The 27,106-nt window shown below is 43.0% G+C and overlaps 2 protein-coding genes across 2 annotated transcripts in view; one reads left to right on the plus strand and one right to left on the minus strand.

The window, feature by feature from the left end:
* The window catches only part of LOC130514673 (cAMP-dependent protein kinase type I-beta regulatory subunit-like), a 36,112-nt gene extending 24,196 nt beyond the window's left edge, over positions 1-11,916 (minus strand). Inside the window, 5 exon segments of the mRNA XM_057014400.1 lie at positions 2,361-2,452; positions 3,979-4,031; positions 4,034-4,148; positions 10,542-10,729; positions 11,606-11,916. Coding sequence (XP_056870380.1) covers positions 2,361-2,452; positions 3,979-4,031; positions 4,034-4,148; positions 10,542-10,715 — 434 coding nt within the window. The 5' untranslated portion in view covers positions 10,716-10,729; positions 11,606-11,916.
* Positions 11,917-12,585: 669 nt separating this feature from the next.
* On the plus strand, positions 12,586-27,017 carry LOC130514672 (dynein axonemal assembly factor 5-like). The gene is made up of 13 exons (XM_057014399.1): positions 12,586-13,154; positions 13,413-13,597; positions 13,743-13,867; positions 13,995-14,113; positions 14,358-14,590; positions 14,858-15,082; positions 18,326-18,469; positions 19,585-19,753; positions 21,032-21,179; positions 22,879-23,029; positions 24,196-24,352; positions 24,425-24,616; positions 26,387-27,017. Exons 1-13 carry the CDS (start codon positions 12,617-12,619, stop codon positions 26,539-26,541), a joined length of 2,541 nt encoding a protein of 846 aa, XP_056870379.1. The 5' UTR covers positions 12,586-12,616; the 3' UTR covers positions 26,542-27,017.
* Positions 27,018-27,106: the final 89 nt, after the last annotated feature.

Consider the following 27,106-nt stretch of genomic DNA (forward strand, 5'->3'; position numbering starts at 1 on the left):
AATGGTCACATTGTGCCAGGAAGGAGACACATGGGATGGAATAAATACAGCCTAATGCCATCTAAACAGACAGCATATTTGGCTTTTCAATTTTAAGACTGCTTTGTGGTATGAGGATATCATATGTACAAATACATGTGTACTGATGTATTTTGTTTGTTTGTGTTTGTATTCTCGCGGCCACAAACTGTTGGTCGTGGGAAGAACATTCATACTCCACAGAGAAAGGAACAACCCTGAACCTTCTTGCTAACAGCTAACTAACCTGTGTTTGTAATGAAACACAAATTTCAGGGCACATTGACTACAAGCCAGCAAAATCACTTAATATGATCCCAACTACTCCAGACAACTCTCTAATTACTTATACTAATACTTAGCTTTTGTCTCTGTATCTCCTGTTTGGCCATAAAAAGAGTCTATTATAACATCTGACCTCAAAAAGTACATAAAAGCTTTTTAATAATAAGATTAGAGTTAGTTGGAGTCTGGAAATCAAATACACGCACACACAGACACACACAGACACACACACACACACACACACACACACACACACACACACAGGTGCTGGATCTGAAAAACATCAGGCCCATAAAGCTTGACATAAGGAGTAGTGTGTTAATCAAAACCTCCATGCTCCCAGCTGGTGGAGCCTCACTGGGAACACAGTCTGACACGCACAGTTGGGAATGTCGTTCTCATGATAATCTAATCCTGCGTTCCCTTTTGTAGTGGTGCTAGTATATATGTGCCTGGTTACAGCTTGTATGTGTGTCTTTGTTTTGTCATTGCACAATAACTATTTGTGAAGAAAGAAGTCAAAATATGTTTACAGAAAAAGGCTAATCAGTCATATTAACATGATCATGATAAATGAACACGGTATCAAAAACAAGCATCAATAAACACAGGAAGTGCCACAAATTTCTCAGACTATACTTGATTTAAGATCCTCCAACACAAATACTCTCGTAATTTCATTAATGTTGCGAAGTATTTATCAAGCCAAACTTTTAAAAAAAACACAACATGTCTGATAACCCAAATGGACAGAAGATTGCAAAACAAGAAAAGAGTGATAAAACAGAGAGGAAGTAAAAGAAAGAGAGAGGACAGTGCAGTCAGACTCCATCTGCTAAAGTGTGTTAGTCCTTGGCAGTTCTGGTGCATCTAAAGGTGCCAATTGACCTCATGTACCCCAGCAGGAGGCATGAACAAGGAATAGTGATTCTAATTCTACTACATACAGTTTTACATGACGTTTCGTGCGGTGTTTTAATGAAAATAGTTCTCAGGATACATTAAGTAAAACAAACTATGAGCCAAGGCTTTCTATCTGCAGTTTTCCATTCATGATGGAAAACCACAATGTCCATAAATTAGTCCATTCCTATTTTCTAGGGGCTCAGGCTCGATGACCGCAACACAACCAAGCTGTCTAGCCAGTCATCCAGCACCATGTGATGTGGAGAATGAGAAAAGAACGGAAAAGAGTGACGGTAACAGTCAGGGACAGAGCTTCTAGCGGCTGGTGCAGGTACAAAAGAGTATTGCCTGATGTTTGTGTGTGGTGAAACAGCAAACATGACAGCCATTCCAAAAAAATGAAATAAAATTGACAGCATGCTGCAGAGGTGATGATGTCACTACACAGCCTGCTCTACCAACCAGAACGGGATACATTAAAACCTTATGGGTTATGGTCTCTAAACTCTAATCTGACGCATCAGCCACCCCATGTACATGGGGTTTCAGACTGTCTCAATCCATCAGGGTGCCAAAGCAGCTTCAGAGGCACTGACATGCAATCAAAGATCTGCATGTTTATGCCAGGCAAGCAGCGCAAATTTTCAGCTTAGGAAGGACTGGATTCTGGGCTTGATCTTTGGAAGCCTGTGCCAAGAGGAAAGCTCTGGTGTTTTCCTCTCCATGGAGTGTAATGCATTCTCCTCGCCAATGAAAGAGTCTTTCCCATAACGCACACCCCTCGCTGTCAGAGAGGGCCGTGGCTGGAGATAACAGACAGATGGAGGGATGAAAGAAGTGGAATGTGAAAAAACACTGAGCAGATGGTTAGAAACACAGGGGGACAGGGGGAGTGATCGTCTTCTTTTCCATAAGATATCAATGACCTTCCACATTTGTTGATTGTGAGATAAATGTTGCCGTAACAACTACCACCCATTGTTCAGTGCATCCTCTTCACCTTCTTTAAACATTTAAACACTTCAGAGCAAGAGACCACAAGTCTATTTATAACTTTAGAAGCATCAAAACACATGCTGTCCATAGGCATCACTGTGCACGTAATGTATTGCAAACCTATTAAATCAACGGGGTCGCAAAACATTTGGTACCTTCTCTCGTTGTCGTCAAGGTGAGCAAACAACACATTCTTGGAGATGGCCCTCGCCAGGGCAGTCATGGTCTTGTAGTCCTTAGGGATCACCTGTGTTGGGAAAGCATTGGCAGCTGTTACGGTCCAGTAAACTGAAAGCAACACTACGCAGGTGGACATATGAAACAAAACAGAGCGCAGATAATGGGCCTGACTTCAAAAACAGACGAGCCGGAGTAATTAAAGAGCAGCACATTGGCAAACATTGAAAGAAATATCCCGCACGTGTGTGTAAGTATTTTTGGGAAAGCCCATCTGCTCAGGGATTACACTGTAAATGTCATACAGCCCTTAAAAATCACAAGAAGGCTGAGGTCATTCATAAAACATGCATTTTCATGTCCCAGATTTAGTGGTAGTGTGTGCATGCATGTGTGTGTGTGTGTGTGTGTGTGTGTGTGTGTGTGTGTGTGTGTGTGTGTGTGTGTGTGTGTGTGTGTGTGCGTGTGCATGGAAAAAGAATGTCAAAGCCATAACAAAGCCACAGAATTCCGTCTTTATAACTCAGCATCTCTCCCAAGGGCAGCTGAGCTCCTTGTATCAAGTATTGCTAAAAGAAAAATGTAAGAGAAAGACAAAGAAAGCAGAACTAAAATAAACATTCAATTTTGTGTGTTTTGTTTTGTAGCTGGTGGTCGGGGGGGAGACGGGGTAAGCTGTAATTACATTAAAGCAACAGATGTCCCCACATGAAAACGACCATGTACTGTGCACGACCAGACCACATGCAAAATTATACTAGTCGGACAGAAGGAGAAATGGGTTGGGTTGACCTCAAAACTGAGTTTGGGGACGACTGATGGACCCAGGTCAGTAAAAGAATAATATTCCAAATCCGATTTTAGTCCTCTACTTTAGGGGCTGGTCATCTAGGGGTTTGTTCCATGCAGCACGCTCAGGCTGTTCAACACTTTAACAGAAAACTGCAATTTTAGTCACATAGTCCTAATAATTTCTGTCATCAGTAACAGTAAAAAAGAAGGATATCTGTGTATTTCGGAGGCTGCAGGATGATCGCATGGAAAAGAAACTGGTAATTCTGCCTCTGTCCAGGGGGTGGTGAGTGTGAGTACTCTTTTCAATCTGCATGACGTGCTTGCCGATGCTCTGGTTTTTGTTTCTGTTTCATCATTTAAAAAACTGCAGGTGAGGATTAAGTTTCTTTGTTCCGATTTATAAATAAAGTGGTGAAAAACAGAAAACCATTGCCAGACAGTGGCTGCAACCATGTCAGCAAGGAGGTCCGTGTGCCGCTGGTGCAGCTGTAGCTCTCATAAACACAAACGCTTGATTTGTGTTTGTCACTTAAGACCATAATTTAAAACGGACACATGCTCAACAACAACAGCTCTTAACGTTGTAGTTAAAAAAAGCATATATTTTGCATGTGTGCATATGTAAAAAGAATTATAGCGCGGATCCGCAACACGTGATTTAACACTGTTGATTGTGAACAAGCAAATGTACTTAAAGAATTTTCAATAACAGCTGGTTCAATCGTAATAATTTGGTATACTCACCAACCACTACCAGAAAACATTGACCCAGGACAATATTTGCATGCATCTAAAGCTGACCTTGCGCACATAGCTGACAGCATCCTCTTCTGTATAGACCTCAGCGCTGACCCCCCCCTGCGGCGCCGGGCCTTGACGACGGGGTTGGGAGGAGGGGGGGACACCTCGTCATCATGTGAGTCTGACTGGCTGTTAGATTTCTGTCGTGCCATTATCTGCTTGCATTCTTCCTGCAAAAAGGAGCACAAAGAAGATCTTTAGAGAGAAAAAAGGCAAAGACAAACGTTTTTTTTAACGTACAGAATATGTTTGTGATTACCGAGTTTTGTTTTTCTCACTAAAGATCACATGAAAAGGGGCTGACAAGTTTAGTATCCTAACCAGCATCAAGTGGTTACTTAAGTACATCAGATAACGTAGCAATAAAAGAGAATGTGCCACTTTTGAGCAACATTGCCTGGATAAATGAAAGATGTCATGGATGTAATGTTAATGAACGCCTCTGGAAGGCAGAAGTAGAGGGCTCTGCTCTCGGAAAAAAAGAAAAGAGGATGTGACAAGGAGGAATTAAGCCCCTGACATGCTGTTATTTCAACTCTTGCACCGCCATTAGGTAATGAATTATTGAGTGCATGCTTGAAGCTTTAGGAAAGGGACACGGTAAATATCAGGTTTAGGTACAAAGTCTGTGAGACAAAAAGATGTGACGGCAGGTCCTGCAAATGCACCCTGTTATTTCTGCGACCAAAACATCACTCTCACACATATCACACACTCTCCTTTTTGATTATCTGCAGAGTATAATGTAGTAGGAAAGGAAATGGAACAGTGATACAAACTTTTAGAAGACATGCATTCATTCGCAACCTTTCTTTCTTCTCCTATTCCAATTATTTTAAAATGATTTGATGTTCTGCTCGCTGCACTGTAAAACTATTCGACGCTGCAGACCACACAAGCACATCTCATTTATGCTGCATCACCGCATGAGCGATCACAGTCAGCAGGAGCAGCAGACAGGCGGTAGAATGTCACCGGTGTGCACCGCCTCACCGGTAAACGCAAGAACAGGCTGCAGAGAGCTCAGACCCGTCAGGGTAATGACAGCACAGGTACCAGCACCACACTCTGAACACAGCAAACACACCGCTTCCATTTCTGTCGATAACTAAATGCTTTAAACTTCTTTAAAAAAAAAAGGTTTAAAAGCAAATAAAAGCCTAAGCTGTGAACACTGAACACACACACACAGAGAAACTAGCACATGCTTCTTTATCTTGCGCCTAAAACCCACAGGCTGTTGTAGCCTGCCTGCCTCTGAGGGTACAGATCAACCAGAATGCTACCTTAGCTCGAGATATTTACCATGGCATGGAGGGCTCCCTGGTTAAGCCTGTTTTCTCCTCCACCTGTCAGAGGGACCGGGCATCAAGTCAAAGTGTGACCGTGTCAATGTGTCCGCAGGAACATCAGGCATGGATCCTCAGCTCATGCATACACTCGTGACATTGCCACACTGCCAGCACCGAGTGCACTGTGTGTACGTGTGTGTGGGTAAGCACGAGCTCCGTGACTGTGAGTGAAAGAGAGCATGAACATCTACTGATGAAAACACTGATCAGCTGAACGCCTGTTTCTCCATCACCGCTTTGCAAATCTGTCTCTCCTTTCCAACCTTGCTCCCTCCCTCCCCCTCACTATCTCACTCACTCACTCACTCATTCGCATGAAAACACACTTACAATCAGCTGGCACAAAGAACCAGCTTGTCACTCCCTCGAGTCACTATGACAACTGGGTGCTGTGAGCATCTTGCAAAGCTCCCAAACACACACCCAGCAGTTCTGATGCCTGTTGACTGTCCTCTCTTAGTCACACATGCACTGTGATTCATTTCACAGCAGAGCAAACGTCACTCGGCTCAATACAGACATTCATTCTGACCAAATGGTGCATGCTGTCACACATTTGCTCCATTCGGGATGCTATGGTCCTATACGTTCTTGGTTCTTGAGTCAGACACGGTTCAGTACCAAGTAGAATCCTTCTCCCGCTTTCTCATGACAACTGGCTCCACAAGAATTCTGTTTTAAGAGAGTGTTTTATCACCCATTTTACTTTTTTAGGTGGGTTGTTTGTGTTCTGGACAGAATTTTTCTTATTTTTTAAAATAGGCCGATACAGTGATATAGTCATATATTGCCACGTCATTGTGGGGTTTCCATCAAACAACAAAACATTTCAAATCAAATTCCAGCCTGTTTCCTGCTTATGAATCCCAATGCTATTTTTCTATAATCAGGAAAAGAAGTGATTAGCTGTAATCCTAATAACTATGACTAACCGGTTTTAACCATTCGGTCATCGATCATTTTGATTGCCAAAGGGCTGAGATTCATTATTGGCCTCTGCAAACAGATCCAATTAACTTCTTATATGATGTTACTAAAGAAATAAAAATAGAATTTCACTCTCCATTGCTGGGGCTGAGAGCACAACCGCAGATTGCAAATAACATGGTGCCAGAAAACCAAAGGTACACACATACACCTTCACAGGTAATGAAGCGTGGAGGACTGATCCACCAGTGGAGCTCGTCTACTCCTCACTGTTCCACACCATTTCCAACAACACAATGAGCTAGAAAGTTAAAAAAAACAACAACCTGCTCCTGAATAGGTAACAATAATATGTACGCACAAACATTTGCTTTAACTATCAGCTCCATTAAGTCTCGAAATTTGACCCTCAAATGCAGCAACAACAGCAGCGTCCCAAACAAACATGCAGAAACTGGTTTTCCAATGACATCATTCAGCTTCAAAACAAATAAATCCACAAAATATGCACAACGCAAATCTTCCAGAGATGAAACTTAGTTGATGAGAAGATCAGACTGTTAATAATTAGTCTGCAACAAGCACAGTATTGTATTTGGAGTGCTGGCGGGACACCAAATAAATTTGCCTGCAACATTTAACAATGGTGGTTTTGTTGGACCCATCTCAGTCCTGTGGCCCTGACAAAAGTACAAAGTAGAGTACTTGTAAATCAAGAAAAAACTAACAAATGATGCTGTCTACTCTGGGAAGCTTTACACCTCAGATGTACTTCAGCAGAGCTTCGTCTGTGAAAAGGAAAGGAGGAACTTAATATACTCTAAAAGAAAAAAGAAGGACCACCAGGGAAACGGGGGCCAGGGGTCAATTTTACGTTTAACTCTGCTGTTGCGGGCCAGGGAGGTGGTTTAGGCCTGGGTCACTGCATGCACTGCAAGGCTGACTGGACATAACTCCCTCCCTCCAGCATGTTGGCAATGACAGGCTGACAGTGGTGACACTAATTACACTATTTTGAAAACCCTTACATGCTGGTTTTCTTTTTCTAAGTGGTGCTGAAGAAACGGTGTATGCACAACCGGGCTAGATGATATAAGATCAGTAATAAAACACAGCGAGAAGATGGGGACAAGGACACAAAAGAAAGGGACGTGTGTTAACACAAACCCACAACTAATTCTGCTCCAACTCAATCAGCAGATTCTACAAATAACCAAACCCCCGTGACAGACTGTCAATCAGAGGCATTTTTAAAAGCCCCAGGAGTTGTTATGATTAGGCCCGCTGACAAATGAATTGTTGGCAGGACTGAAAGCTTCCCATCGTCCAGGGGAGCATTTAGTGACGACAGGAAGTCTGAGGATAATGAAATGTGATGGGATCTTTCATAGTTCTGATGTAGCAGGATCCAGAGTTGTTTCACCCAGCATGTTTTACAATAATTAGATGTAAGGGAAGCTACAGTTACAGTAGATCACCAAAAACATTCAACATTGCTGTTGAATACTGTGATGACAGAATCACACTGTAAATCGAGACTGTTAGAGAATACTCTAGCTAGCGACAACTTGACAAAGACTAGCTTTCTTTGAATGTACAGGTTTTTTTAGATTGTATTTTAGGGTGTTATGGAGCTGCTTGCACTGCACAGTACCTCTTTTCCACATCTGGGTAGATTAAAATCCAAAAAGACTTAAATTTCTCCCCTGGGTGTAAGATACCCTGCTGGTATTTCAGCCAGTAGTCCTACATCACGTGCACCAAACCTTTCAATGTCTACTATTACAATTTAACATGGTTTAGAGGATCTTTCCAGATATTGCAATCAATACTTATTTAGGATTTTTCAATGTGCAGCTGCTAATGTGTTTGCAGATAAGGTAGAGTGTCTGGTGCTAAAATAAGCTAGAAGCAACATGATGAGTTGAAGGGAAGCAACAGTGGGTGAGATACAAGTCCCAAGGAAGCGTTGGGAAAAATGATGAAAAGGGATAAAAGAGCCTTTGTATAACACCAAGCATGACGCATGAGATGTAAACTTGTGACAAACCTGTGAGTTTAATGAACACAGAGAGCATTATGGTATGATCACGCTCCATCTACTCAGATATTGATTGCCACTGAAGGATAAAAACCACTGGGGTTAAAAATGTAACTAAATGTAGCGCAATAAGCCAAAAATTGGCAAAGAGAAACACCTTGATAAGAATCACAAATTCTGGGAGTGTGTGCAGTGGACTAATGATTCAAACGTGGGATCTTGTTGCATACTGAAATATTATCTGTGAAACTCACAGCTGTGAAAGACAGTGTAACATGGTGTTTGCTGTATGAACCTAATCCGGTTCAGAGATAAATGTGGTCAGGCCTAACAAAAGGGGCTAATGAAAAGGATAAAATGAATAGCCCAGTGATCTAAGTGCCAGTAGCTTTTCACAGGAGAGACTGGATGAACTAAACTTTCTGAATAAAGCGTTTCAGCGAACAGAGGGAACAGACTATCCTCCCTTGTTGCCCAGGCAACCATTTCTTAGTGGAGAAAAAATATGATAAGAATGACTGAGACAGGAGAAGAGAAGTTGATGGGGGTTTCTAAATATGTCTGTAATTATCAATATGCTACATGGCCTCATAAAATATGTCATGGATTCTATTTTTAAGACAAAATTCTTGATTCTATTGATTCCTATTTTATTCTACACACAATTATTACCTGTACTTGAAGCTAGTTTCAGATTCACAGAAGCAGTGAGATCATTAAAATGGCATACTTGGACCCAAAAAATTAAGAATGGATATGAAACACAAATTCACAACAAACATGTATTTCACTGTATTGCAATTCAAATAAATTGCAAATTAATTGTTTCTCGACAGCACATTTCATCACAGTACAGCAAAAATCAGAATTATGCAACATTGCATTCAGAGTACCAGCAGCATTTGTGTCGTTATGTGTTGTTTTAAGGGGAACACTAATAACAGATACCTTTGTGTATCAAAACCTTGACCTTTAACCTTGATTATATTTTATCTTCCAGCCCACTGGACAATAAAGTTGAACAATTCTTGCCAGAAGAATACCTACCAAGGCAAAAACCCAGCCAACATCAACACTCTAAAGCCTTTGATGAAGAGAACTTGTGGGAGATTAGATCAGAGGACTATCCCATGATTACACAGGCACGTACACACGTGCACGCTGCATTGAGGGGTGACATCCCTGCAGGACATCAGCCTCAGTCTCCACATAACTGATGCTGTCTTACAATTACTGATTTTTCAGACTCCTAATCGGGGCCTAAACACTCCTCTGGCTACATCAGCAGCACCGTCTGCACCTGTTCGACCCATGTGTGAGAGTAGTTTATTGTGTGCACACTGTCTCATGATCCACGCACGAGCAAGCCTCTCAGATCTGCTGGATGCTAAAAAGGAACAACCGCTGGCGCTAAATCAAGAGACACCTGACTCTATGATGGGAAACAGTACAATCACAGGGTTGATTGTTGTTATCATCCTAGCGATCTCAGCTAAGCTAGCTGACACCACTGAATGAACAGTATGTTCTTGCAAATAATTACATTACACTCAAAATGATCAAATTGTGACATTTCTTATTTCTGTTTTTAGAATTGCTGCTGATGCAATTTGAACTTCTTGAATTTCTTTCATTGCTATTTTCAGTTTTCCCAATTATGATGGTCAGATTAATAGATCATTGTTCGTTTTTTATATTTAGAGTTTACTTTTTTGTTTTTTTGTGCTCACCAATGTCAATCATGAGCAATAAATGTGGTCGGTGCATGAAGTACATAAGAATATAAGGATGCATTCCTAATGCATCCTTTGACCTACAACATGAACGTTATTTCAATATATAGTTCAAATATATCTTGGATTTTACAGCACCAATTATTGAAAATGTACAATATTTTAATGTCTAACAAATTAAGAAAAAACTAAGTATTTGAACTGTAATCAAAGGTTTGATATAAGATATCATTTTGGTCCTTATATTGATTTCATGTTTTTATATACAAAAAGCGAAACTTTGAATATTTTGTTCTTTACATATATTTCCAAAAGTATGTTATTTCTTAAAATTTTGAACACAGCAACAAAAGTCCTGACGGCAAGCCACATCTAATTCTGTCATATAATATCATGTTCTTAGTAGATCCTAACAAAGATTTAAACAAAAAACAACTCTGTTAGGCAACAATAATACACTGGCTCACACTAACAATTCAATTTCTAGAGCAAAAAAATGTTATCACTGACCTTTTCCAGCTTTTCAAAATGTTCCCGCAGGAATTTCATAGGACGCTCAGGCTTAGTAATACAGAGGTTGACAATGCACTCTTTCAGGATCTGCTGGATGTTGTGCTTTCGCACAAATATCTCACAGCCCTTCAAACTGTCATCTTCATCTATTGTGGAGGAGGAGGTGGCCATCTTGTCTTTTAAATCTGTGGAAGAAAAACAGGGTGGACCGTAAGAGGAGGGAGGGAAATTTGAGTATAGAGGGGCAAAAGCAAGGTGGCATTGGGGAAATGTAGGGACAGTGTTAAGAAGAACAGAAACAGGGCAGAACATTGATACACAGTATAAAATAAGAGAGAAATAGGAATGATATGCAATTCTGAGTATTCTGCATCAGGTGGTTTCCTGTCAAGGCCCTAAAAGCATATATAGATTGTATAATGTTCTATAAAGGCAATCTAATGGCATACAAGAGGATTTTTACTTCACATGTTCATAGCATTCACATATTACATGTAGATACATTGGCCATGTGCAGATATTGATGGCAATATTGAAATTCGGATTATTATTATTAGTAGTAGTATTATTATCACTGGGATAAATATTGATGACGGTTAGGAACATTCGGGAAAGCTGTGTCAGTTGTGAAAAACAATGTCACTTTATTTGATATTTGATACTTTGATAGTCAGAAGGCTAACAAAATGCAGCTAAGAGTTAACTACCTAGTGCCACTTCCTCATACGATGTGTGTGTTGCTGCATAATAAATCAAAACGTGATTTCAGGCATCGACCTCGACATGCCGCTGCAGATTCTTCACAGCAAATGCACACAAGTAGCTATCCATACAATGAGGATATAACGTAAAGAAGTTAACCCAGTGATGAAATGATGCACCTGTTCAACTGCATCTAACACAGCTAAAGCCGCTAGCTTTGCTAACATGACACTGACAACCAAACCACAACAACGAAGGTGGGTTACTGCGCCGTAAACGAAATCTAGGGCCTACTTTATTCAACTCGTAAAAAAATATATCTTGAACGTTTTCGTCGATGCTTCCACTGGTGTGCCTACCGTTATTTCTGTAGGATGTTCAGTGAGAAAACACCTCGCAGCAGGGGGGGGGGAGCGGTAATTTGCCGTTTCTGAGATAGGATGCTGCTGCTGCTCCGCTTCTGCTCTACCTTTCCGCTACTTCGGCTCGCTCTGCGTCAGTCCCGATGACGTCAATTTGTCATCTCGTGGACCGCAGCGGCGCTGTCTCGAGGACAGCACGGTGTGAGCGCGTGCAAGTCAACAATCATACACGTTCTTATCGTTATTATCCGGCGCATCCAACGCAGACGATGTGTGGTTTGGACGCACGTCATGTAATACGTGGAAGTAATAAAGTATTTGCAATATGCCTTTAAACCTGTTTAAAGGATTAAAGGCATATGCCTGTTTATATTTGAGAAAATCTACTTGCGAAATATGTTAATTCTTTTCCGAGAGGTAGCTACAGTAGCCCAAAAATTGTGCACGAGTAAGAGTGGCTTTGCTACCAAATAATAAAATAATATCTACAGTAGCTAATATGTGTTTGAACAGTGCGGGCTACTAAACTACTAGAGTCAATGTAATGGAATAGGTAACTCGTTACTACCCACCTAACTCGTGTGAAAATAGGATCAAGCAAGTCAAGAACGAATAAACTTTGACTACTGCACTTGTCAACAATTTCTCCACATATTGTGACTTACACCCGTAGTGCAATATATAATATACTCTATATTATAGTATGCTGGCAGTAGTCATACAAGGTTACGTAACACAGTACCTTGCTTTGCTTTATCTTTAGAAAATCAAAGGTCACAGTCCCTCCAGAATCTGGATAATCAAGATTTTATTTATGTTTCTTGAATTACAAAATATATATCATAATAATTTATGTGAAGTTGGAAGTATACTTCTGGTGTTTTTGTTTTGCTTTTTTTCTCACTTTTTTGCCTCTGGATGATGACGTTTTGCGGCGTTTTTTGGACAGCCAATCACGACTCTCCTTATTGAGGAGTCGGCAACGGGGTTGTCATAGCAACAGTCAAGATGGCAGCCATGGCGGCGGAAGATCAACACGCTCCCTCTGAAATTTTGAGAGGACTTTCACGGCATTTGAACTGTCTGAATGAAGACAACAAGACCGCGCGAAAGAGGACTTTAGAGATAATCAAGAAGGAAACTATTGATAAAAATCTCTCCAGTGACGTCTTACAAGAGATCTTTTCCGTCCTGCTGAAACCTCTCCTTAAATGTCTGACAGACCCGATGGACAGATGCAGAGAAACCGCGATATCGACAATTACGGATTTTATTCGTTGTGTTCCCAACCCGGAGCAGTCGTTGCCTTATCTTATGCCTTGTTTGGCTCAGAGGTTCGGGGACAAAGATGTCCTGGAGCCGTCGGAGGAGATTCGATTGTTGGCCATGGAAATGCTAACCCTGACGTTAGAGGTTTGCGGGAAGCACTTTGCGCCCTATTTGAACGAAATGATGAACATATTACAGAGAACCATCGTCGACCCTTGTCCAGATGTGAAACGAGAAAGCTGCAAATGCGCCGTAAAGTTTGCAAAGGCTGTGCCAGGTTGGTGAGAACTTTTTTGTTGTTTGCACTCCGTTGCTATGGTTGCTATTGTTTTGATTCTCCTCTCGTCCTCAAGTGTCTCTGCAAAACGTGTGACTCTCGAACCATTATTTGAAGCATTAGTACTTATGTTTACAATAATTAACCAGTGTGGCAGAGGTTTAAATCACCAGCATTTATCTCTTTTATAAAATCTATCACCTAAAAATAAGCAGTGACTGAACTTAACAGACTGTCATTTCACCTGTTTCCATTTAGAACACTTCCACATGCAGGCTGAGAGTCTGGTTAAGCCTCTCATGCAGACAATAACACACCAACATTCCCGGGTTCGAGTGGCGGTCATTGAGGCCACCGGGGTTGTCATCCAGCATGGTAACGGGAAAAACGTGGACGATGTACTCTCTCACCTGGCTCAGAGATTGTTTGATGACTCGCCCAAGGTTCAGTTTGTGTTTTCTATTTGGTCATCACCTCGAGACTTTATTTTAACTTTTGATAACAAGATCTTAAAGAACAAATATGTCCCCTTTATTCTATCTATCTATCCATCTATCTATCCCTCTATCTGTCTGTCCATCATTACAGGTGAGAAAAATGGTCACTGCTGTTGTTGGTGATTGGCTACTCCATATGAGGGACAGGTACTCTTATTTTGCCAAGCTGATCCCACTACTGTTGAGCAACATCAATGATGAAATCCCAGAAATAAGGTAAAAAAAATTAGGTCACACTGTCTACATGCCTGCACTATAGTAGTTTGGAAATATGCACCAGGATAATCTGACATGAAAAGGATAAAAGGTATTTAATGGGGTGCCTTATTTTGCGATTCTGTAGACTTTTAGCCGCCGATTTATGGAAGCAAGTTGGTGCCCAGTGGGAGAAAGAGAATGAAGAGGATATCAAGGACAAATTAGATTTTCTTCTCACCCCACCACTATTCTACCCAAATGACGGTGGGTCGATTCGCTTATGTATCAGTTTTGTGTGGGGTCTTTGTTTTGGACATATTGTTCCCAGGTTGACTTGATGAACCATAATCTCTTAACCTGCAATTTCAATGAAAATGTCAGCAGCCCTTTTACTATTTTATATTCAACTTTCCAGTTCTCATAAATTCACTATATGATGGAGGAAAAAAAGGGATCTTTATTATGATGGTAATAACAGCTGTACATTGCTCTTTATATTTTCCTCTAGTGGAGCGTCCAGGCCTCGGCTGCAGAGAGCTTGTGTTGAGAAACCTGGGCAACCTGGTGCCAGCCATTTCCCACGATATGAACGACTGGATGGTGGCCACACGGGTCAGGACATCTCAGCTGCTCTGCGTGCTGCTGCTTCATAGCGAAGAGCACAGCACCCAGCATGTGCAGCCTCTCTTAGCTACTCTCTATCGGGCGTGCACAGACACAGAGAAGGATGTGATCACAAATGTGAGCGCTACACTGTAATCCACTCTATCTGTTTTGATATAGAAATAATTTTTTTCTTAACAGTAACATTGCACCTTAGAATAATTATTTTGTGGGACTTTGAGTTAGCATTTTTTTAAACCTTTTTTTCCAGTTCAACAGCAGGTGCAGGGGAATGTATCTTGGCACTTTATTTTAGTGTAAGTTACAAAAATGATTTTGGATATTTTGATTTTTGATTATCTTTGTGTCCCCCTGTGTCTCTCTTCCCTTCTCTTTGCTGTCTAGTGCCTAGCAGCTGCTAAAATATTGGGAACATTTGTGCCTCCTGAGGTCTTCCTTAAGCTGGTGTTGAGTCATGTGACATCTCCCTACTCTTCCTCTCACCCCTGGGCCCCTCTCATGGTACTGGCTGCCATTTTGGAAGGCTGCCCCACACCCGTCCTTAAGCCACATCTTGAACAAATCATCACCACACTGGTACGGCCTGATGTCTGCGAGGACTATCAGCAGGTCAGTAGAAAGATAATGTTTAACTACAGTATTCCTCCTTAATAAATACACCCATCAAACCACAGCACAGGATTCATTATAGAAGTGAAATAATTGTTTACTCTTTTGATCAAAAATCTTTGTTTGAAGAGAGATTTGTCATGTCTCAGTTTTCGGACTGGACAGCTGTTTTTGCTTTTTCAGTCTCATTAGATGATCTTGGCAATGTCACAAAGGGTCATTTTTACCTCTGTGCACCTAAACGCTCTTAGTTTTGGCAGCAGTGATGTGGCTGTCATGCTGTTTGTTTCTTATATTTTATGGTAAGATGCCACATTTCTTAAAATGGCCTCAGCACGATTTCAATAGCTCTACTGTTGATGCAGTTCGGTGAGTTTGCTCTCGGAGAATTCTTCAAAATCCTGAACTTGCATAAGCAACAGCCTTGAAGTGTTTCCAAATGTAAAATATCAGCTCTGTGATCAAAAAGAATTAAGTTCACAAGTAACTGTGAAGCACTGCAATAAAAATAAACATAAAAAGTTAAATTTCCTCTCCCTCTGCAGATCAAATCTGAATCAGACTCATTCTCTCTTCCTTTCCCCTTTGCAGGGAAGTTGTTTCCCTTTTTAGAAAAAAAAAACCCAGTTGTCTAGCACAGAGTTATTTTCTAATATTGCCTCATGACAGGCTTGCCTCCACCCTTGACCCCATCCCGCTGAGGCCTTCGAGAATTTCCTCCCTGGGACAACAATAACAGAAATCCATTAATTTTGTCTGATCACCGCATGACTGCTTTGACCCCGTCTGCACAGATGAGGCAGCATCTCTGAAATTTCAAAGCTTGCAGGTCAAGGCCAGCGATAAAGGGGGAGAGAAGCTGCTGACCCTTCTGTCATCCCATTGTTGGTACCTCAATGGATTCGAACAGAGAAAGCACCAACAGGACGGGGCAGTCGCACATTGTAGCACAGATGGAGGGAGACCTCTGTTTCCTTTTGCTCTGATGATCCATCCATCTCACGCTTTTGTCCCCCATGTTTTTTCCGAGGGTAAAGCTTAAAGTGTTGCACATGTAGCACCATCACCAGGAATGGGGCTTCCAGGTTAATCTAAATCCTGCTACACAACAATTTGCACTTACTTCCTCAGTCCAAGACTGTTTGATTATTTATTATACTGATTCATTCTTATGAAATAAGAATGACAAACAAGACATGTGTTTGGATTCAACTTGAGAAACTTATGACCCACTTGAACCATAAGGCAGAGCAAGAGTGAATGAAGTTTGACTTTGTGAAAATTGAGCCTTTTAAGAAATGAAATATAAATAAACTTCAAAGTGAACAGAGACAGAGGAACTGTAGGGCCCCATGGGGAGTTTGAGGAGGACCATGTTGTAGATCTGGAAACTGATATGTGATACTTCTGTGCAGCATATCCTCACCGACTGCTTCAAGTCTGTTTTGTTTTCTTTATTTCAGGAAGGGGGACAAAAGACCCCATGCAAAATTAAATTGACAGTTGCTTGGTGTAAAATACAAAGCTTGGCCTCAAACTGAAGGTGATGTCAAGGGTTTCACAGAAAATGAAAGGCAAGCCAGTGGCATTCCCATCACCCACACACCTTAGCTATCTGCATGGCTAAGTTGTGGTCTGTCATGGTGACAGGATGATCACACTTGCAGGGTTGAAGTAAGATAGTAAAAACATTTACAACAGAGAAGAAGAAAGACATAAAGAGTGGGTGCGATGGTGAATTAGCAGTCATATTTATGACCGGGCTGTTAACAAGGGAACAGATCTGCACAACAGCAAGAACAGAAAGATCTCTGTCTTGTCTGTACATGGAACATTTTTGTCATGTTGTCAATGACCAAAATTCACAAATGTTCTTCCGTACATCAGCACATCTTCGTCATGCCTGTGTCTTGCCAGTAGTGACAACCGTGCACTTTTCTTTGCCTCCTCTGAGCGACGGATAAAGAGAGCAGAAGAAAAGCAGGATTGCAGACTTCACCTGAGTGTGAAAGGTCTGCGTCCCATACGCAAGCTGTGTTTGTTGTCCTGTTGCCATAGAAACATTAGTGAATTGGGGGAGGCCTTCTGGATAAGATTCCATTGCCTGGTGCAGCAACTTGTGTGTCTGTGTGTGCATTTCATGTATCCATTGCCGGACAGATATGCACACTGTAACGAGGCCCTTGGAGCGTGCCAAGGCCAATGAAACCAGGTGTATCTCTTCTGGCTCCAGGTGTCCACCTAGTTATTATGCCGCTTTTTCCCACTCTCATTCTGCTCCTAGGCCAGCCCTCACGTCTGTAGTCGTATGTGTTCACCTTTTTTTTTTTACCTATACAGTAGTTAAATCTGCTGGTGTAGATGATAATACTTTTGTCCACGTTAGCACGTGATTTCTAATGAAAACAAAACACCTACTTTTCCTCCCAAAGTTATTCTCAGAACAGGATTGTGTCTGTTTTTGACATTTTTGTGACCTTATTTCCATTACTACCTTCTTGGGCATCATGCCAGCCATATGGAAGGGGTTTCCCCACTGAAGTCTGTGGGGAAACCGTCGATCATGAGTGCCACATGCAATGGCTACATGGATGTATCTCATTGGTTTAGGGCAACAGAAACATACTGATTTACCTCTGGTCTCAGATCATATGTACCAATCTATTTTTCCAGTATGCGAGTGAAGCTAATGTATTTTTCTTATGCATACACCATATTTCAGCTAAGAGTACACAATCTCCTTTAGCTTCTTCTTAGAATAATTATGTCCTCTCGAAAAGGTGCAATTTATGAAAGTGCGCCTCCTAGTGATACAGATGGAATGTGGCATTCCAGTAATCGTTTTGAATGGTTTCTGCCTCCCTATCACACTCGCACACATACTCATATAAATTATCCCTTATTACCCAGCCCTTCATTATCCATCTAACCCAAACACCCGGTGGCCTCTCTGGTTGTCCATATACAAAACACACTCTTGCTGGGTCCAATGCTGACACTCATCTTCCAGCTCCCCCAGTAATCACCCCTCATCCAGCAGCTCTAATGATAAGCTGCACTGGCCACGATCCCAATTCCGTGTTAGAAATTAGCCTTTGCTTCACACCTTTGCTTAAATATTAGCCTAACAACACTGGAATTGTGCTCTCTCTCACTCTCTCTGTCTCTATTTATTGATATAGTTATTTGAGTCAAATATTTCTGTCAGGTCTAATGTTAAATATGTTTCTCTTTCTCTCCCAGGTGATGTACTTGCGTCAGCTCTTGGCCTGCATAGATGTGCTGCTGCATCATTGTGATTCAGATTGCGGGTCGGTCAGCCTACAGTTGTTACAGGTGCTGATCACGGTCCAGAGCCTCTCAGTGGACCCACAACTCAGTGACAAGGTACAAAAACTTTTTTTTTTGATCTATTTGGCTACACTGGCACATTTCTGTAGCAATATCTCCTTTCAGTGGGTACTTTTTAATTTTGCCAACAGACAGGTTGATCGATTTCATGGATCAATAACTCTTTTTGAAGCATTTGAACATTCATCCAAGTTCTAAGTGAGCATTAAAGCAGCCATTACTTTGTCAGGGGAGTCTAAATTAGAGCTTTTGAATGAATCTAAAACATGTGTGAAGGGAAAGCAGGATGATAAATTGGTTTACTAGCAGGTGTATACCAGTGGCACTCCCTGTTTTTGGCTCCATAGTGCCACAATGGTGAAATGTAAGTAGCAGGTTTCTGTGCTGTGGTCATCTTCAAAATAAAAAAGTCCAAACTGGACTGTACAAGTTGCCCAACTCCTCATCGCAGTAGGAGGCTGATGACAGGGAATGGAGCGGGAAAGAATTGGCAGAAATTGTACGCAGACACCACATCAGCCACCGGTGAGTGTGTGTCTGAGAGAGCATGTCCGTGTATATGTTCAGATAGGGAGCAGTGACAGAGAAGAGAAGGATTAAGAAACAAAGTGGGAGGGTGAGAATGGCCCTGGGCATTCCCGGACGCAGAGGAAAAGCATTACTTTTTTTTTCCAGAAAAGGGGCATGTCTTTCCCATCAGTGGACAGTTCAGGGTTGTCTAGCATATCTTCAGAAGTGGCCAATATGTGACTCAGACATTGTCTCTGTCCCTGTCCATCCCTGTGGGACTATTAAGGGAACTATGAAGTGCCCTGAAGGTCAGTTCCCCTGCCCTAAAGAGTCAGATAATTATTTACGCTCCAATCTCTCATTCCATCCCTTTCCTCTCTGCCGTTTTATTGGCAGGGATGTGTCTGTGTGTAGTACATGTGCCTTTGTGACATCCTGTGTATCTGTCTGGGTTTTTGTTTCTATGTGTATTTTTATGCGGAAGACCTTTTCATGTCTGCAGTGTTGTTCTTCCCAGGGTTTCAGATGATGTGTTCTGTGGCGGTTCCCAGAAATCAGCTGTTTTTGTTGAACTTGAACACAACGCCCCCTGCTTTGTGATCACTTTGTCACATCAACATTTTTTCCCTCCTCGCCTTTAGGCTTTGGAGACCGTCCAACTCTTGTGTAAGGTGCAAGGCCTGGATTCCGTGGTGTCGCTCTATAGACAACATATGGGCCAGCTGCTGGACTGGATGTCTGCCTCTGTCAGCACCTGGACCTGTTTCTCTCCACAGAGACTCCAGCTGCAGACCGTAGTCACACAATCAGGTGAAAAATTACCAAAAAAATGCCCAACTATCCAACAGATATTGCCAGATTTAGCAGGAGATTTCATATACAATACTACCAGACACAGTGTTAGTTTAACAAAAGTTGCCTGCCAAACTGGCCTCTACAATTGTAGAAATTTCAGCAGTTTAGGCTCTCATATAGCATTTTCTGACTTTTCTCCTCTAAAGCTCCTCCTCTGTTTACCACTAGACCATGTGTCTACTTAATTGAGCCAGTTGAGATGTGTGATTTGTCCATTGGTGTTGAGAATTCACTTTACTTTGCTCTATTCCATCTAATCCTCCACCATCAGCACCTTGTGTGCCACACTTTCATCTCTATCACATCCCCCCTCCCTGTGTTTGCACTTGACTAAGCTGGGTACTCCTTTAATCCCCCCCAAACATGCACAGACAAGTACTCTCTCACGCACCGCACTCCCACAACTAACTGACCGGTCCATTCTGAGTCCACTCGGTGATCCCTGAGCAGGTCACTACATCAAACAAGCGCACAGACATCTGCTCTTGACCTTCCCTCAGATCAAGGCTGCTTTGAAGCTATGTGTGGGCGTGCGGATGTATGATGTGTGCATTTTGGCTGTTGCTTTAAGCCTTGCTAGATTTATCTTTGTTTTATTAAGCGGACCTAAGGACTTTAGTATGTGCAGCCGAGCAGGCGGCAGACCAGTTTGTTTGATGTGCTCATGACTCAGAGAAATTGGTTCACTGCATAACAATTGATGATTCTTAATTTATCAACAGAGAATCTATACTTCTCCATTTTCTGGTATCTTTTGGTGCCATTGGCAGCCACCCACAGACAGCGGCAGGATTTCCCCTGTCTCCTCTTCTGTCTGTTGAAAAAAGTGGTCTGGACCTTTATCGCTCATCCCACACAAAGTTTCCTATATATAGCTTTGTAAACATGAAGTCAGACTGTCGTGTGGGTGTCTGAGTGGGCAAGGAATGGAATGGAATGGAAATATTTGAACTGAAAGTTTATAACTTGAGCCCTCTGCTCGGTGCTAAATGTTAAATGTCTGATAGGCTTCTCACACTGTCAAGGCTCCATCCCATTTCCTGCAATTCCCAAACCCAATTTTGAATCAGCCAACATAAAGTTGGCCTAAAAACTGGAGACAAAACAACCAAAAAGGATCACTGGCCTCTTGTCATCAACAGACTTTGCATGATCCCTTTTAATAAGCATTAAACATGAGTAAATATTTCAATCTAATGCTGTGTGTAAATATGTGCGTTTTTATGTTTATAGGTCCAGTGATCGGAGAGTTCCTGAGTCAGTTTATGCCTCTGCTTCACTGCGCTCTCCAAAAGGACAAAGACCCAGAACTGAGGATGAACATATTTACAATGCTTGCCAAGTTGCTACTGGATGCCAAAAATTCACTGGATTCCCAAGGGTGAGCTGGACACAAATACATGCGCTATAGCTATGTTGTTGGTATTTTTCTACTGTCTCATGGTCTTAGTCGAGCTCCTCAGTTATCTGGAACTTGTCACTCGCGGCTTTGCCTCCATTTAACCTCCAAATCATTGCCACGCCTTTAAAGAGAAATTAAGATCTCTAACCACAGTTTTGTTTAAATTAACATACTGTGAACCTAATAGCTCCAAGAGAACAGCTGAAATTGATGCTTTCCAGCATGCACGCTGATGTCGTAGCTCCTGTGAATACCAGACGTCCAGAGAGAACCTCCCCAGCAATATTTGTGGGGGCTTAATCTGGGCTCAGTCCTAATCTCAGGGAATGCCTTAAACCTGCGGCCCTCCGTCAGTGTGAGCGCATCAGCTGCTGCCGCCGATCAAACCTCAGGGAGGCATCAGGGCTGCCTGTAACCAGCCACGCTGCCCACAGCTTAGCGGTCAGTCAGCGTCAGGCTTTGTTTCATCTTAGTTATGAATCAACAATGTGTGGCACCTCATTCATGAAGCTCCTGTGGTGTTTGTGTTCACACAACAGGAAGTGATCTAAAGCCACCACATTCTACCTACACTGTGGAAATTGGATCTTTTTTTCAGCTTTTATTGTTTTGTTTTTTTTAACCACTCCCTGCATGGTCCCCTTAGTGTAACTGTAGAAACATGACATTCAGAAGAATTCCAAACACAACTCCACTCTCTGGTCTGTGTGGTCTGTTTTCATTCATCTGTTTTGATTTGTGCTTCTCAGACATGTTATATGTCATCAAACGGGGAATGGTAGAGAAAATGCTTAGAACCATAATGACTTAATGGCATCTTGGTAAAAATACAAGCAGAGAAAGAAAGCAAATATGTGATAATTTGTGGAATTTCACCCCACACATACATTATGAACATAATTAAAAAGCTAAATGTAAAGTTTAATTAGAAGGTGATATATGGGACTTTAAAATTTCCCTTTGGATGTGGCAGGTACATATCATTTGACACTTAAAAGGAGATTCAGACTGATGGAGCGTTTACGCGTGAAAATGCCAGTGCTTGATTGTTAGTTATTGCCCACAAATCGTGATCATATATCAGTAATCCAAAAATGTATTGAATTTCCCTGGTAATTTGTGTGTGTCTGCACATGAATTTAAGTTAAAGATAAGGGCACACATTTTTCCTTTGGCTATTATCTCTAACATGTGGGAATACTGTGTTCTTTTCCATTTCCTGGCAAGACACACGGACACCTTTCAGCACCTCTCAAGATCTCTATATACAATCGTTGGAGAAGCGGCGGTCATGTGGTGGGATTTAGTGGCACGCCAGCCCCCTCTAGTGGCGGGCACACATGACAATTCTCGAGTTTATTGGTGCACCAGCTGGAAGTCTGTTGGGGTGAGGCACCACTGACTGCAGTGTAGTGTGAGAGGATGTAAAGGGGCCTAAATCAGCGTGGAAAAGGGAGAGAACGAGAAATAAGAGCACCCAGATGTTATATTCCTGGCCTCCTCTTTAGATCAAGTGTGGGAACATTTCTGTATAAAGATTCCTTTGCAGTGTCCTTCCCAACAGTTGGTAACATCGTTACGGACCAAGCAGTCATCGCGACCCGCTGACTTCGAATAGATTTACCGAATGTGCATTTATTCATTTAGGGGTTGTAGTTGAACCATTTCTCCTTTACAGGCATTTCGAGGACGAGTCAGAGAAGTTCTTGTCTGACAGTCTGCTGCCCAACCTGGTGTGGCGTGCTGGCCGTACCGCCTCTGCCGTCCGGACTGCAGCTCTCAGCTGTCTGTTGGCCCTGCTGCATGGAGGGTCCTTCACACCCGGACAGGTGAGTAAACACATATCGGCTCTACCTGGACATGAAAGCAGTCCACGGGTGCAAAATACTGATCTATCTGCTGAAACACTTCATACTGATTCAGCTGCCAAGGAAAAGCTGTGATGGTACATTCCATTACCCCCCCCAGTTCGCATCACGTCTGTTTTGTTCATTTCATCAGTAGGGACGCTCCCACTCGGCCTTTTTGGAAATTCCATCATCCCCGTTTTCCCTTCCTTGGCTGAGTGAGTTGGCCATGTCAGGTAGCAGGTGTACATGAAACGTGCAGGTTCTCATAGCTTTGTCCCAAAGGAACAATACCTTCACTGTTGTGGGCCTTCGTGAGCTGGAGGAACCAACGACAGGACGTGCTCTTGCACCTGCCTCTTGCAGCGTACGCCCAGGCTGGTTACCGTGCATGTGCTTGCACGCACAGCTGCGGCCGCTTGCCTGACATGTGCAGACTGACCGGCTGGTAACAGCTTTCACCTCTGTATAATATTCACACATCTCTAAGAACAAGGCCAAGCAAACAGTCCTGGGAGGAGTCCTGTGTGTCCACAGTCAAGACTATAAAACTGGAGTGGTGACTAGAAAGAACCATGTTTCTCTCTGAGTTCAGGTTCAATATTAGGTTACGGCCTAGGTGACATAAACACATCCTGGTGACGCACTGGTGACCTTTCTTTTTTTACTTTAGAGGACACTGTTCTCTGTCGACTCCCTGTGAAAACAGTTAGCTGCTCTGGTTACACTTGGCACCCTCAAATTGTTGCTGATGTAATGCAGGATCACATCTCAGTCAGTGTCCTCCCCCGCTTCTTTGTGTCTCTGGGTTTCGATAGCAAACAGACGGCGTAGCAGAGGTTTTGGCCATCGTTGAGATTTGATGTGCACACCTTTTTTGTCCATTGTGAAAAACCTCCTCTGCAGATGTGGCGAACAGCCTGGGCTCCATGACTGTGTCATGTTAACCCCCCCCCCCCCCCCCCCCAATACATACGCAAACACGTATATGTTCTCCTATTCAGGAGGTACAATTTTGAGGTGGCTAAGCTGCTGCGTTTGTTATTGCGTGGGGCAAATACCTTCCTTGATGGTGGCTGCCTGCCTTATTTTTCTAAATGTGGTAAAGACCTTGAGCTGGTCAGTAAATGTTTGATTCTGCCGTGCAGCTGCTGAGTCTGGTGGAGAAGCTGAGTCCAGCGCTGCTCTCAGCTCTGGAAGACGACGCCCGGATGTCCAGGCTTTTCGCCTGTCGTTCTGTGGCCACCATACTCGAACGCATCGGGAAAAGTCTGCACCCCGATGTCCTCAACAAGATCTATCCTGGTAAGTGATGTGTGTATAATTAAAATAAAGCAACAGGAGTGTATGTCACTGATTTGTTTTATTTCTGCACAGAGCTGCTGAAGCGGCTGGACGACAGCAGTGAGGACGTGCGCACGGCCGGACTCGAAGCCATCGGGCTCTGGCTGTCGGTTCTGACCGATGAATACAACCCTGAGTTCTATTCCGCCCACCTGCAGTTCCTCTTCCAGCAGCTCCTTCTGTTTCTCGACGATCCCGACAGCTCGGTGCAGGAGCGGGTGCTCGGTGAGTCCCCGGGTGTTTGAACCGGCAACCTTAGACTTGAGGACGGGACGGTCATCCCGACCTTATGCGTCAGGAATGGATGTGGTTGTATTAGAAACACATGTAGCTGATAGGGGAGATGATTATGAGGTGAAAGCTGCTCTGCCATGGCGTTTCATCTTCAGACTGTCCTGCTGGGGACCCCTCCCTCAGGACGGGAGGGGCACCCTCCATCAAACGCTGGATGAGTGTTGGGCGTGCTGCCAGCACATTCCCACGGTCCATTATGTCAAGCAGCACCGCTGCCTTTATAATTCATCACACATCCTCCACAGCACACCTGGGATAAACTGGGCGAGTCCATTTATGTGGCAAATCCGGGCTTCAGAACCCAGAGGGCTCATCTAATGGCAACCACATGGGTACCTCCGCGCCCCCCCACCAGCTTTCCACATCCATTCGGCCTAATCCCTCCATATTTTATCCGTGTCCTCCACCTTCTCCCGTCATACCAAACAGAGAGTCCTTTTTCTTGATGCCTTCAGCGGAAAATCTGGGGGCATTTTTCCGGCATCAGCAAAGGAGCCCCCCCCCCCCACCCACACCCCGGAGAGCTTCCTCTTAGATGTTGGCTGTCATGTCTGACAGGACCCAGGTGAGCAGTGATGTCTCATCCAGTACCGAGAGGCCTCCCTGCGGGCTCTGTCCTCTTCATACGGTTGGATGATGGAAAGAACGGTGGAATTCTCACACTCTCCAGATGCAGCAATAGCTTCCACACCGTGAACTCGCTTACTGGCTCTTGAAAGTCTTAGACTGTGAGCATTTGTTCTGGATTTTCCTCCCTGTCGGACAGCCAAAGCCTGACGTTTGGTTGCTCCGCAGCTTTCTTTTGGACTTCGCTCATGCACGTGCCCGCGGTTTTTGCCTTTAATTTGTAAAACGTGATGCCAGGCAAAAGCTGTGGGAGACAACATTCCGTGCGTCACAACTCTTTATCAGTCTTGTCAACGAATCCCCTGTGAAGCAGTATGAGGTTACAACGTTGAGCCGCTGTGTTTAATGTCGACGGTAAAACCTTGATCCCCGTGAAGTGCAGCAGACTGGCAGACGGTCCCCAGTCTTTTTTGTGAAATAGGATGAGCTCACGATCCTGCTGACTGATCGTCTGGACCTTTCTCGCTGCCCCTGCCCTCCCTTTGTTCCTGTTCATAGCTGAGCTATTCTTATGCTTCTTGAGTTTCAAACGCATGTCTGAGACAGAGCGTGATGGACAGCGCTCTTCCTCCACCCTGATAATCCCAGCATCCTGGCATCCTGGGACCGTTGGCACCGTTTTACTCCAATCTCAGATGTTGTCGTTGTTCTCCTTTTAATTCCCCGCCGCCTCCCCTCACCTCGGCTGATTACAGCATACCCAAAAGCTAAAAATCCCCTTATGTATCCCGTTGAGGCAAAGATATATCAGATGTTGGGTTTTTGTGACATAAGTAACAGCTTCTAATTTGTAGATTGTGGACTGCTCTGGAATCCAAAAGGTGTAACTGAGGAAGAGGAATCAGCAGGGATTTTTAGCAGTTCCGTGCAGGGATGGGACCTTTTCTATTTACGCCTTTGCCTTTACTGCCCTCTGCTGGAGCGTCTCTTTACTACATTAGTACGCAACACCTGTCGATATCACTTTATTTCATATATATTTAAATGACTACAGTATTAAAGGTTTTTTTTGTCATAAACACAATATTTCTGGTGTAATTTGTCTAAAATCTGCCTTTTTGTGTGTGCACACAGAGGTCCTGAAGATAGGCAGCCAGGTCCACCCAGCGCTGCTGAAGAAAGAGGTGGAGGAGGTGGTTGAGAAGCAGCGGACTCCGGACTACTGCAACCAGCTGCTCCTGCACATCAGCTCTCTGCCCACAGAGACTGCAGACCAGGGTCCAGAGTGACCCAGTTCCAAGCCCCATTCCAACCATTTCCTTTGAATGATTTGCAGGGACTCCAGGATGAACCTCATAAATGGCCCAAACTCGTCATGACAATCTCCCAAAAGAGACCTGACAGACCGCACCATGAGCTCTACTTTGTGGAGCTGTAGACAGTGAGAATGGGATTCCTAATTAGCCATGAGTACAGTTTCCATTTTGCCTGACAGAAACAGATTTCGGTCATATTTTCATTCAGTCCTATTTAAAAAGAAAAGCTATATTTTTGGAGGCTAAGGGCCCCACATTGGCCCAGGCTTTAGTCCATCTATGCTCATAATATGATCAATTAATGTCCTTGAGCTGTTTTTGGTCCAAAGATAAAAATCTATATTTTAATGAATGTCTGATGTTTGAAAGTGTCTGGCTTTTGCTCCCTTTGATTGGAGCTCATGTTCTGGATCAATTCTCAATAAACATTTTTAAATTGAAAATGAAAACATCCTGGATCTGTTGCATGTGCATTCACCTTTTAACAGTAGCAGATATCAGGGAACCCTTTCGGGGTCTTGATGATTATCATATTAAC

Source organism: Takifugu flavidus, chromosome 18 (genome assembly GCF_003711565.1).
Source record: "Takifugu flavidus isolate HTHZ2018 chromosome 18, ASM371156v2, whole genome shotgun sequence".
Taxonomy (NCBI): domain Eukaryota; kingdom Metazoa; phylum Chordata; class Actinopteri; order Tetraodontiformes; family Tetraodontidae; genus Takifugu; species Takifugu flavidus.